This window comes from Protopterus annectens, chromosome 2.part1 (assembly GCF_019279795.1).
Source record: "Protopterus annectens isolate FY-2018-M chromosome 2.part1, PAN1.0, whole genome shotgun sequence".
Classification (NCBI taxonomy): domain Eukaryota; kingdom Metazoa; phylum Chordata; order Ceratodontiformes; family Protopteridae; genus Protopterus; species Protopterus annectens.
In genome coordinates, this window is record NC_056729.1 from 1,094,345,727 (window position 1) to 1,094,359,003 (window position 13,277).

A 13,277-nucleotide genomic window follows, 5' to 3' on the forward strand; every position below is an offset into this window, starting at 1 on the left:
AGCATGTCTGGAGAACTTTATCTATGATGGATAGGACTCCCTGCCTGAGTGTGGTCATCACCCCTGTCTGGTTAAATAGTCCCGTATCATCAGTGGTCCCTCCGTCAACTTGATTGGCAGATGGCTGGGGGGTAGCCACAACAGAAGCATTTTCTGCATGCCCTACAGAAAAGGGACACTAAAGGGACACTAAAAAGGACAGTAAAAAGGAACAAGTGTACACTACCATAAAATTTAAATGAAATACAGTATATGGTTATCCATCTGTAAATCATACTAACCACGCCTTACTGATAATCTGGTCGGCCTCCTGCATAAACACCTAGTTAGGGTGACACTGCTCTTGTTCTGTAAGGCAAAGGTGCCCATTTGTATATATTACAGGTGAAGGTTGGTATTCATGCAGCATGTTGGAATGAGTGGAACAGATCCTTACTGTACATTTCATGGAGTGCACATTGTACTGCTCCTTTTCACTGTTGAAGGCAATGAGGAGAGTAAGGCTGCTGTGGACACAGGTCATCATAACAATGCCTGCACTGTTCATTTGACTGCTAGATGATTATGGCAAAAGGTGGTGAATGTCCCAAATCATATCAGGCATCCACCCTCTTAAATGTCCCATCATTAGCTCCAAGTAGCATGTCTTTATAATCCTTGTGCAGAAGGAAAAGAAAGCTTAAGTGTCTCGGAATCTATAAGTAATTTATTCTTCCTGAAGGAGTGGTCCTGGGAAAGCAGCAGACATAACTTAAGAGCCCTCAATTTTTTTGTCTCCTTTATGCATCATGAAGGAGCTGTCCTGGGAAACAGGCAGCACATCTTAAGTGTCTCTGAATGCTTTATCTCTTTGATACATTGTGAAGGAGCTGTCCTGGGGAAGCAGCAGACTTAACTTAAGAGGCCTCAATTTTTTGTCTTCTTGTTGCATTGTGAAGGAGCTGTCCTGGGGAAGCGGCAGACCTAATTTAAGTATCTCCAAATGCCACAATGATATCAGCATACCAAGGAGCAGAGTAAAATGGTAGATTCATCCATGTCCAAATGCACAAGTTGGAGAACTGAAAGCAGTGAGTTGAGCAGCTTAGTTCTCAGACTCAGATAAGTACTAGGCTAGTAGCCTTTGTGGGCTATTCTAAGCCTAGCCAATTTCCCTTGGTCTCTGAGTTAAATACCCTAACCATTATGTCAGCTTCAAACCCCCATGTTTGTGCAATACACAGCCATGAAGTACTGTCATACACATGCACTGTGACAGTCTGGATGACTGTGTATGCCTCGTTATCAGGTTGTGTAGGTGTACCATGCTGTTTAAGCATAGGAGAAAGTAATTCAGAAACAGACCTGCTCTATGTATCTGACTGACTATACACTACGTAAAGGTTAATAAACTTGTGCCATTTGAACTTACACCATCATTTTTGTTGCTGGTTAGTGACATAAAATGCAAGCCTTTACAGACTGTTTGCCAGTTAGTGACATAACAGCCTGATAAATTGAATTGTACATTTTTGAAAGTTGATTTTTTAGGGAATTGCATATCTGTATTTAACTGGTAAAGTGTATATTTTTCATGACAACTTTATGAGCACTCCATGGCTGATAAAACTGTATTCAAGTGTTCCAGGTATATTTACTGTGGTCTAACTAATGATGTATTGTATTCACAAAAATGTTGTGAACATATCATATCCAAATACATGTTGCAATATCACATACCCAGACTGATACCATTTACAATCAAGATGTTCATCCAGTTCCTTGCATACAGCACAAGAAGCACTTTCATTATTTAAGTCAAACATATAGTGTCTCTATGAGGGCAGACTGGTAGGATTACCAATATTCTTTTACAGTAGTACAGGCAGACAGTATGAGAGGTAGACATCTTGCATGCTATAGGGAAGCAGGCCCTATTCTTAAAGCAAAGCTGATCTATGTACACTAGTAACCTGTATTTCCTATATATTTATGCAGGATTCATCATGTCCAGACAACAAACAGGCAGGCAGATGCAGGAGCAATTCAGCACTGAGGAAACTATACCCTGATTATAGACTTTAGGCATCATGCTATATATGCTTCTCCTTGGTAGAATGGGTGCATAGTGACAAATAAATACCCAAGTGTAGAAGTTCCTGCCGCAAAACATTAATGACAAATGTATGGGTCAGTGACAACTCTGCTTCACTGATATAATCAGCTGGACATGGTCAAAGCCTGCCAGTGTCTAGAGGGACAGATAAAAAAACAGGGATGGCTTTTCAATGATCAGCTGACTGACAGACATAGAGGAGTTTCTGGTGCCCCTCTCAGGAGGTAATGCACCACAAACTATCTCCAGGGTTTTATGGCTAGAGGTGCTGAGTGGGTTCAGACCCCATGTATTTATTGGGTGACTAAGTAAGTACTGCCTGTCATAGGTTTGCTTCTACTGTTCTTACACATACAGATAATAGGGTGATCTGGTTGGCATAATGCACTGCACTATTCATTGGAACCCTGGGATATAGCACTGTCTTGCTGTCACTGAAATAAAGCTGTATACAACTTCATTTTCTGCATGAAATCCTTGCCCTGCTGTACACATTACCATCCCAGTAATAGTTCAATGTTCTGTATGCACAGGTGTCAGCAGTGTTAGACATGATATTTAGGGTGAACACAGGGTTGATGTCAGTAATGTAGGGTCATCTGACAATGATGCTCACACTGATGGTCAGTAGTCACAGTAAAGAGACACTGTGCCATTGACTGATTTATTGTGTTTCGAAAGAGTGGTGAAGAGATAGCCACAAACATGAAGGACTGTGTCGCTGTAGGGGGTAGTGAAACCTCCTTTGGCTGCTGTCGTGTGTGGTTCTCCTGTGTTAGAACAGGCAAGATCACATGTGCACACTGCTTTTATTTGGGTGTGCCTACCATAGGCCATTGACACACACACACACACACACACACACACACACACACACACACACACACACACACACACACACACACACACACACACACACTGATGTTGCAGCTTCCACCTAACACCTGAGATGCAGGCACCACTGGGGATGTATCATCAACTGTTTAGTCTTCTGTCCCACATGCTACACTGGAGTTTGCATTAAGGTTCTGGGTGATATCTGAGAAAATGAGTAGATGCTGTCCAGTACCATAGTGAGCTTATCTTGGATAGGGAGTACAACCTTTAGCATCTCTGTGAAGATGTGAATATCTCCCATCTTGAGATACTGTCACTCCCAAATTATGAGGTAACATGCACAACTGCCATCAGCATTTTGCAACATACAGTTGGTGCTGTCATGTGCCATGGCCTGAGATGGGCACACGTATATTGTGGACATGTCACAAAGGATCCTAGGCTTACTTTCTTCCAGTGGCAGCAGTAGTTTTCAGCTAAGATGGGAACTGGCACCCCTGTCCCAGAATGGTTACAGCTGGGTGAAGCTGCATGAATCCATGGCATTGAGGAAAAGGGGTGGCTTAAGGGGAACGTTATAGCAACAGAATGACAACTCAATCCAGAGCTACCTGCAGCAAAAATAAATAAATAAATAAGTAAATAAATAAATAAATAAAGCTAAATATGGGGATAGGAAACCCAGGGAATTAGTACTTGGTGTATAGGGAACTAGTTGAGGATAGAGTCCTGAATGCAGTCATATCAATTGAAATTATAATAAGCAAAAGTATTTATAGTTATTATCCTTCTTTGTAGACAGTTCAGAAATCCTTGCCTAGAATACTGTTTGCAGTTCCAGAGACTTCACCACTTCAGTGATATAGACAGAAGTAGATATAGAGATAGAGGAGGACAACAAAAGTGATGCATGTTCTACATGAGAATCCTTGTAGACACAGAAAACTAAAAGCTTAATATGTGAAATCATGAGTTTAATATGTAAGAATCCTGACATTTAGGTACCCCAGGGGAATCCACAGATTGCAAATGTTTGTATTTAAAAAGGCAATGCTTGAGTTATTTGGAGAATTATGCAAAGGCTTATAAGTCCATCTTTATGGGGAGGGGATGAAGCTAGGGAATAAAATTTTAGAGGACTAGGACCATAGGACCTGTAAATTATCCATTAGACAAACAAACAAACAAACAAACAAACAAACAAACAAAAACATGCTATATTGGCCATGCAGAATTTATTCAATATCAGAATTCTAGGCTTGCTTGAGAAACTTGACAGGCTCAAACTACGAGGATGAGTTGTAGGGTCTAGGTATACCTTTACTGAAAAAAAATAATGACCATGGGGATGTGATATGATATGAATGCAGCATTTGATATGATGTGGGGTATGGTTGAAGTGGGTTGGGAAAGGGAAGGTATGACTGACCAGTAGAACTGATGTTAATCATTACATATTCAAAGAAATGCCTCACCATGGAAAGGGTAATGAAGCATTGTGTTCAACTTTTTGATTGACTATGGATAGTAAATCAATATTGAATGATAGTAGCTCGATAATGACTGATTACTGTCTTTCAAAAACTCACTCAGGGACCACCTACTCAAAAAACAGAATACATAATTTTTTTATTTATTTTCCATTTGATTACCGGGTAGTGCCCAACTGCGCCAGGAGCCTATTTTTAGTGCAGACCCTGGAGAAAAGCTCCAAAATTACATTACATAATGAATTACAGTGACATGATAAGAAAAAGACTAAGCATTACTTGCAGAGTTAAAAGATGCATCTATGTAAGTTCACAATATTCAATATTCAGGTATATAGAAAAATCATGAGAACAGCTATGCAGTATGTGCAGTACACACACACACACACACACATATATATATATATATATATATATATATATATATATATATATATATATATATATATATATATATATATATATATATATATATATATATATATATATATATATATATATATATATTTTTTTTTTTTATAAAACAATCACAGATAAATAGAAACCAGTTAAATGTTTAGGGACTCTGGCTGATAGTGTTATGTTTTTGTCCTTCGTATGTTGTAAGTTTGAATTTTATCAAAGCATTACATAATGGGAAGGGTGGCTTGCTGAGTTATTTCAGAGTACTGACCACCTTTCCGATTTTGCTTCCATTGATATAGTTTGTATCACACAATGCTTTAATGACCGGCTTACCTAATGCTTGGGCGCATTGTTTATATGCACTTTAGCATCTAAATAAGTTATTTTTACTACATGGTAGGAGCTGTATTAAAGTCTTTTCTGCTGTTTTTTACTGGGAAATATGTGTACTTAATTATTTGTAAATTTTCTTTTTCAACTTGCATTTTAATGTAATAATTCAATACAGATGTTTATACTGCACCCTGTACGTTTTTTGTATTTAATCCATCCCTTTGTTTGTAATTGTCCTTGCTCTAGTGGCCTCTTTCTCGACTGAAAAGGGTCTTCAGAGTAGTTCACTTATCCAGTTAACAAATCATCACTAGCTATCTAAAAAAAAAAATAGAGGACTGTATGGACAGTAAAACATCCACGTTGTATAATAGAGTATGAGACAGTTGAAAGACAGCTAGATGACTTCAGGTGGGATGAATCAGTCTTGTCTTCTTAGCACTTTTTTAACAGACACACAATTTCTGAGTAAGCAGATGAGATTGACAGTAATGGGTGGGGAAAGTATGTACGTATTGCCAAGGGAATTGCTATTTAATTAATTGTAGTGGTTAACATATGGTCCTTTGAATTGTAGATATTGGTCACTATATTGAGATTCTTTTTACCTTATCTGTAGGATGTGTTAGAAGGAGGCGAGAAGTAACAGACAAGGTGGTTTGGCATAGAAGAAATTAGAGGTTTGAATTTCCTGTTTTAAAGCTATTTTGACACCACCCAAAATATAAGAAGCAGCTGTTTTATTCATCCATTTCCAGTTTATTTATTATTTCATGACCGGGAAAGTCCAACTTTTAATGAGCCAGTTTTCACCAGCGGCCCGGGCAGAAATGCACCAGATGCATCTCTTTGGAATGTGGGAGAAAACTGGAAGAAACCCACACAGAGGACATACAGACTCTCTATAGAAGGCACCCCAGCCGGGAATTGAACCGGAGAACCTCTTGCTGTGAGGTGACAATGTTAACCACTACACCACTGTGCCACAGTGCCTACTTTATCCTGTTCAGATTTACATCAGCGCCTTGGTCTAGCCAAGCATGCTGGCAGTATGAGGCAGAGAACCAGCCCTGGGCATTCATTGCAACACACATACACACACACACACACACACACTAAGATATATATATATATATATATATATATATATATATATATATATATATATATATATATATATATATATATATATATATATATGTATATATATATATATATATATATATATATATATATATATATATATATATACTGTGTGTACATGTACATACATCTGTAGATATATTAGAGGGCCACCAGTTCACCTGTTACCATGTCAGATTTTGGTGAACACTATAGACTCCAGTGCAAACCCATGCAGATACAGGGGGACATGCAAAGACTGCACAGAAGACATCCTACCAGGAGACAAATCAGAGAACTGAGTGCTGTAAGGCAGTAAACAGCAAATGCTAACTGCTACATAGCTGTGCTAACTCAGTTTTTCATGCTGACAGAATGAAAAGTGAAACAGAGAAGTTAGTCTTTGACTAGTGATTGAAACAAGTACCTTCAACCTTATTTAGTGCTGTTTCTCACTAGTGTACTTTGAGAAAAGCAGCCTTAAAGTCATCATACAAAAGTACCCTTTCTCTTTTCATGGCTTTTTAAAACAGCATCATTAGTGCTAGCTAAACTTTTTTTTTTTTTTGTACTCAACTGTCAGCTCTCTTATTGTTCCCTTTTGGGAGTGGGTCACACATGGAGTCCCCATTTCCATATGTATGATCTAAGGGGAGTGAACGACCAAGCACTGAATATGGGATAGGACCAAGCAAGGAATATCATACCATGGCTTGCAGAATTCTTCATAGGCCCTACCCCATTGCATACTAGCACTACTAATATAAGCATGGTAGGCAATGAGGAATGGCTGATGAGAACATATGTATCCTGGGCTGTAGGGTGCCCACTCCTCCCCCATTATGTTACATATCCTATCCTGACAATCATTCTGTGTCCTGACCTCCACTGGGCTTCAATGAACAGTCTACTCATATGCTGTCTCCCACAAACCCATCTACCTTGCCAGCTCCATCAGTCATCTGGACAGCTTATCAAACTCAGACTCCCCTGGCCATAGTGAGGGGTTCATCCCTGGCATGCCACAAGACCTATTGCTACCTGGGTTTTTGTGAAGTGTAGTGCAGATAAGCAAGTGTAGCATTGAATGTGTTTACTACTTAAGCTGAGAGCATAATATATATATATATATATATATATATATATATATATATATATATATATATATATATATATTTTTTTTTTTTCCAAATAAACTAATTATTTAAAAAAAGTTATGCTTTGTAGTTTATTTGTTTTGAATATGGCACATCAGTTTGGTAATGCATCTTTCATAGCCTTTACAGAAAGCATTACTTTCTTAAACAATATGGAACTTTATGATATCTGGTATCACATTGTATTTCTTCATTTTAGGTGGTTTGCTCTTCTGGAGATTCACATGTTTGTTGCTTTGATTCTCAGCAAATACAGTTTTTCCCTGCTGGATCCAGTTCCAAAACAGGTAAGATTATGTTAAGGGAAAGAACTCTTGCTGACAATATATGAAACTTGTTTTCCCCTGTAACCTTTCTATCACCATGAGAATACCGGGATGCATGTGGAAACCCAATAAAGACTAGATGTCAGACAATGGGGAAAAGTGCCCCTGTTTTATTATAGGTATTCCCACTAACATATGGAGTACTGATTAGGATGAAGAGCATGAGTAAACATACTTTTCACCCATTACTTACCTCTGTACACTTTATATACAGTGCTTTATATAGCGGTGAAGTGATTTCTGGTGGCAGCTAACTCATATATCAACATTGGGACGCTCTTAGCTTTGTTTGTATTAGTATTTCTAGCAGACACACATCCATTTTTTCGCTCATCTGCATGGCTTAGTGGTAAATCACTTTGTCTATGGTGTGCAAGGGCCTGGGTTTGAGCCTTGCTGAGGCTGTTTATTACAGAAGGGCATTAAATATACTGATCTCGAGGATATTGCCAATATCCTGGCAGATCAGTTCAGTTCCAACTTCACCCCCCTCTTACCCCCTAAATGTCAATTTCCAGAAGATTGACAAATTCTGGTCATAATGGCCACACAGATAAAAAACGCACTCTCCAAAGCTAAGATTTCAGCATCCATGGGACCAGATGACATCGTACTACATGAACTAGAAACTGGCACCTCACCTAAGTGTCATGTTTAATCATAGCCTCACCTCAGGCTTTGTGCCCACTGAGTGGTGCACAGCTACAGTTATCCCACTCTACACAGCCTATCCAGACCTCGTGAAAGCCTTTGACACCATCCCCCATTCTGGAATCATAGATTAACTTACTAAGCTGGGCATTAATCCCTATGTCACTCAGTGGGTTGACAACTGGCTTACTGACAGAACCCACACTGTAAAAGTAGCCAGCTCCAGACAAGTGACAAGTGGAGTACCTCAGGGTTCAGTCCTGGGACCGCTCTTGTTTGGTATTTACTTCTCTGAAGTGCAGGCCAACACTAAGGGACTTTGGGTAACAGAGTTCGCAGATGACTGCAAACTGGGAGCCATTATTGAATCCCCAAATGATTTGGATACTCTACAAAAGGGCCTTACAGAAATAGATGCTTGGTGCCAGAGCCATGGGCTTAAGCTCATTGCCAAGAAATGTATAGTTATCCTCATTGGGAAAAAACATGTACCCGTGAATTACCACATAGGTGGCAGTACACTAAACACCAAAAGTGTGATAAGAGACTTAAGGACATAGGTGAACACTGGTCTCACCTTTGATAACCACACCGCCACAACAGTCAGGAAATCGTTCTATGTGGCACATCTCATCACTAAGGGCTTTTCATCCAGAAAAAAAGGAGGTCATTGTCCCACTGTACTCATTCCTCATAAGACCCATTATAGAATACAATGCCCCATTTGATATGTACCTCTCAAGACATCTGCAACAACCAGAAAGGCTGCAGAAATACCTCAATAAAAGAATCACAGGCCTAAAGCAGATGCCCTACGCTGACTGCCTTAAAGTCCAGCTATACTCTGTTGCATATCGTCTACTCAGAGGCGATCTCTGCTTAACATACAAGGCCATGTCAAACCCAGAGCTGTTGGACTTGCTACATTTAAAGAAATCCCAATCCCTCAGAGTCACACACACCAGGGATCTAAACCTTGTCATCACAATAAACAAAACATGCTGGAGGGATAGGTTCCTGACCCAGAGACTCCCCAGACTCTGAAATAGACTGCTCATACATGTCAAGCACAGTGCCTCATTGGCCCTCTTCAAAAGGAACCTTGATGATTGGATGGGAGAAAGGAAATTCACCCAAGGGATCACATCAGTCTTCCTGCTAGACAGGGATCCAGGGAAGTAAATAGTGTGGGAAGAAATAGCCAGGGAATTGTTATGGCTAGGCTTGTATAGGCCCTAGGGCCGATGGCCTAGTACCAACCTATGAACCTATGAATCTAACAACATTACTTTTCTTATTGGGTCAGATACTATTTCTATTCTTGTTGTTACTTTGTACTGTTCCTGTACAACAATAGATTGCCTTTCACCATGTCTTCAGAAGGGATTCGGGTATCTAGGCAGCAAGAAATTTCCCTCTGTTACATTTGGTTGGGGACGCATGGCTGAAGTGACATTCAGCTGCAGAGAAATGTGGTTGTTGTGAATTCCCTGAGGGCAAAGAGAAACCCATACTGCCATGCCCCAAGGGATCAGGGGCAAAAGAAGTAGTGAGTATTGTACTCAGTGTACAGTGCATGCTTATGTAACTACAACATGTAGATGTATGCCACAGCATGGAGGAAATCCTGAATGCATTTGTCCTCCAGTATGCATTTTAAGTAATATTTCCCAGACACTATGAATGGGGTAGTGGTCCACACACCCTAATTATAAAGACACTGCCCATTATGCACTGTATTTTTACTGTCACTGACATGACCACTAGCCAGTCGTTGTGGATGTCTGCCATACTGTCTCCAGTCTCATATTGTCGTGGGAGTATGGATATTATTTTCCTCCCTTTGCATTTGATTATTGAAGTTGTGGGCATGGTACCACATTCTTCAAATTTCTCATAGGAAATTGACAACAGTCATATTTCCCTGCAGCTGAATGTCACTTCAGGCATGTGGCCCTAACCAAATGTGCCTCAGGGAAATGTCTCACTGCCTAAGTACCTGAACTCCTTCAGAAGACTGTCATGAGCATTTGCGAAGTTTCTTGTAATTCAAACAATGCACACTATAAGACATATTTAAGCCTTCTGGGCTTTACAGTACTATGTGAGATACCCGTGGGGTAGCTGAATACTCTTGCCAAATCTCTCTAACTTATTCCACCACATACCCTTTGAACTTTTTCTCATGATGTTTGTACTGTACTTTTTGTATAATTGTGGTTTTCTTGTTAGGTGCAGCGCTGTTAACTTGCATTCAGACTTTAGTTCCCTACAACTGCAGAGAGTATAAATATGATGCAGTCTCACCAATGTCCGATAGAGTGTTGCTGTTATCTGTGCTTAACAGTTCAGCTTGTGAGTCCCATTCTGATACATTCCAACATCGCACTGACATCCCAGTGTCTTTCGGCCTTTTCAACATATGTGATGATACCTCCCTGCTTCCTTCTCTTCTTGGAAGTATGTGCTTTCTTTTTGCTGACATTCCAGTCTGTTCTTTAATTGGATGGGCAGCATGTGAAAAGTGCTGGCAAGATTACATTACCACTATCTGGTACCATTCATTACTCAAGCAACTGTATTTAAGATGAGCTGTTCACTCATCATAAATGTGGTAATACCTTTGGACAGTAAACAAAGGCTTCATTGCCATTCTAACCACACCACTTGTAGCAAAGAAAAAGTATGAAGATCAAGAGAATTAAACAAGCCATTGATTATGCACATTCTCCTTAGATACACAAATAAATAAGAACCATTTATGCATTTTTCTGTTGTTATTGCAAATCTTCCTTTGCAGTTATTAAAGCCTTTTACCCTATCTTAGAGCCTCGGAATGTACCTCAGGCTATTGTAATGTGATCATGTAACAGTAAAACAGTGTTGTCTACCTCTGCTGATTTTTAGAGTAGTTGAATCTTGTCTTTCTTTCCTGCCTTCTTGGATTGCCCTGCTGACATATGCAGGACAGGATGATCCAGAATATGCTGCACAGAGAGCATCATCTCTAGCATGGTCCTCAACAAGGGCAAATTTGGAAAGAATTAAAATTTTGATTTTACAAGTGACCACGTCCATTTTTTTTTCTTTTTTTTAACAAGATGTTGCACTGCTTATGGTACGTGGCAGTGCTATAACTGTAGTAAGGATCTGACACCCTCCGGGGTTAATTATGTTAATCCATTCTGATAGTAACACACAACCTAAAATAGATGATCTCCTGAGCTTCACTCTCAAGGTCATTTACAGTAACATGCCAGCTTCCTAGCTGTGTTATTATGTAGTTAACACCTTTGGTCTCTCTATGTTGGTAGAAGCATATTCCAACTATATAACTCTGCACACAATCAGTATTTCAGATATTGTCTTACTGAATACATTTTTGTTGAAAACTACTAACACACCTTAAATGAAAATGTCTGTTATAACTGTATATGGCAAAAGATATTCATCAGTCTACAGCAAATGACAGTAGATAGAGTGTCTTTTAAATAGCAAAATATTCACTTTATGAACTAATTACATATTAAAAAAATTTAATTTTAATATTCTTGGTTGAACAGCTTTTTCTTTAGGCTGGCAGATCTCAACGAATCATCACAATGCAGTTTATTTGCCACTTGCCTCACCCCCTTCTCTTTCTTCCTCTTGCACCTTACTACTTCTCAGTCTGTATTTTTGTATTGTAACTTTCAGCTCCTTTACTTAACCTTTTTCTTTCGCCTGTTCCTTACACCTCTTTCCTAATCCATTTATGCTCCTTTATCCATTGCTTAGTTCACTTTATTCTAACCACTGTTTACATTTTATTTTGCATTTTCCTTTTCATACTGTTTACATTTTATTTAGAATTTTCCTTTTCATACTGTTTAATTGTATTTTCCTTTTCATACTGTTTAATTGTATACCGCGGTGGTGGTGCTGCGGTAGCATTGTCGGCTCACAGTAAGAAACTGTCCGGTTCAATTCTCAGCTAGAGCGTCTTCTGCATGGAGACATGCGTGAATGGGTGTACCTTCGTTGAAGGCTGTGCGTCAGGGCTGGTAACTCGACACGTAAAAATCAACTACCAATCATTAGTGGACCGGAGTTCCGCTGTGGCGACCCCTAACTGGGAAAAGCCGAAAGACACAACAACAACAGCATACTGTTTAATTGTATATACGCTGTGTAGTTGGTGTACTTCCTAAAGCCACTGTTACTGTTTCCCATGTGTCTCCTGTTGCTAAGGTCTGTATCTTAGTACAAAATCCTAATACAAAAAGATGCGTAGACAAGGTACATTTGTGCCTCTGGCTCTGTCTAATATACTTAAAATACTCATCATCACCATCTTTCAGCTGTTCCCGTTAGGGGTCGCCACAGTGGATCATCTGTTTCCATTTCTTCCTGTCCTCTGCATCTTGCTCTGTCATACCAATCACCTGCATGTCCTCTCTCACCACATCCATAAATCTTATCTTAGGCCTTCCTCTTTTCTTGTTACCTGGTAGCTTCATCCTTAGCATCTTTTTCCCAACATACTCAGCATCCCTCCTCAGCACATGTCCAAACTAACGTAATCTTGCCTCTCTGGCTTTGTCTCCAAACCTTCCAACCTGAGATGACCCTCTAATATACTTATTCCTAATCCTGTCTACCCTCGCCACACTCAGTGCAAATCTTAACATCTTTAACTCTGCCACATCCAGCTCAAACTCCTGCCTTTTTGTTAATGCCACTGTCCCCAACCCATATAACATAGCTGGTCTCACTACCCTCTTGTAGACCTTCCCTTTCACTCTTACCGGTACTCGTCTATCACAAATCACTCCTGACACTCTTCTCCACCCATTCCATCCTGTCTGTACTCTCTTCTTCA

At 39.6% G+C, this 13,277-nt stretch overlaps 1 protein-coding gene across 3 annotated transcripts in view; it reads left to right on the forward strand.

The window, feature by feature from the left end:
- The window catches only part of LOC122794334 (24-hydroxycholesterol 7-alpha-hydroxylase), an 800,221-nt gene that overhangs the window by 718,994 nt on the left and 67,950 nt on the right, over positions 1–13,277 (forward strand). For 2 of the 3 annotated variants that reach the window (XM_044062639.1, XM_044062640.1), the window contains exon 11: positions 7,639–7,726. The exons of the other annotated variant lie outside the window; for it this stretch is intronic. In XM_044062639.1, coding sequence (XP_043918574.1) covers positions 7,639–7,726 — 88 coding nt within the window. The remainder of the gene's footprint in view (positions 1–7,638; positions 7,727–13,277) is intronic. 3 annotated transcript variants of the gene reach the window in all.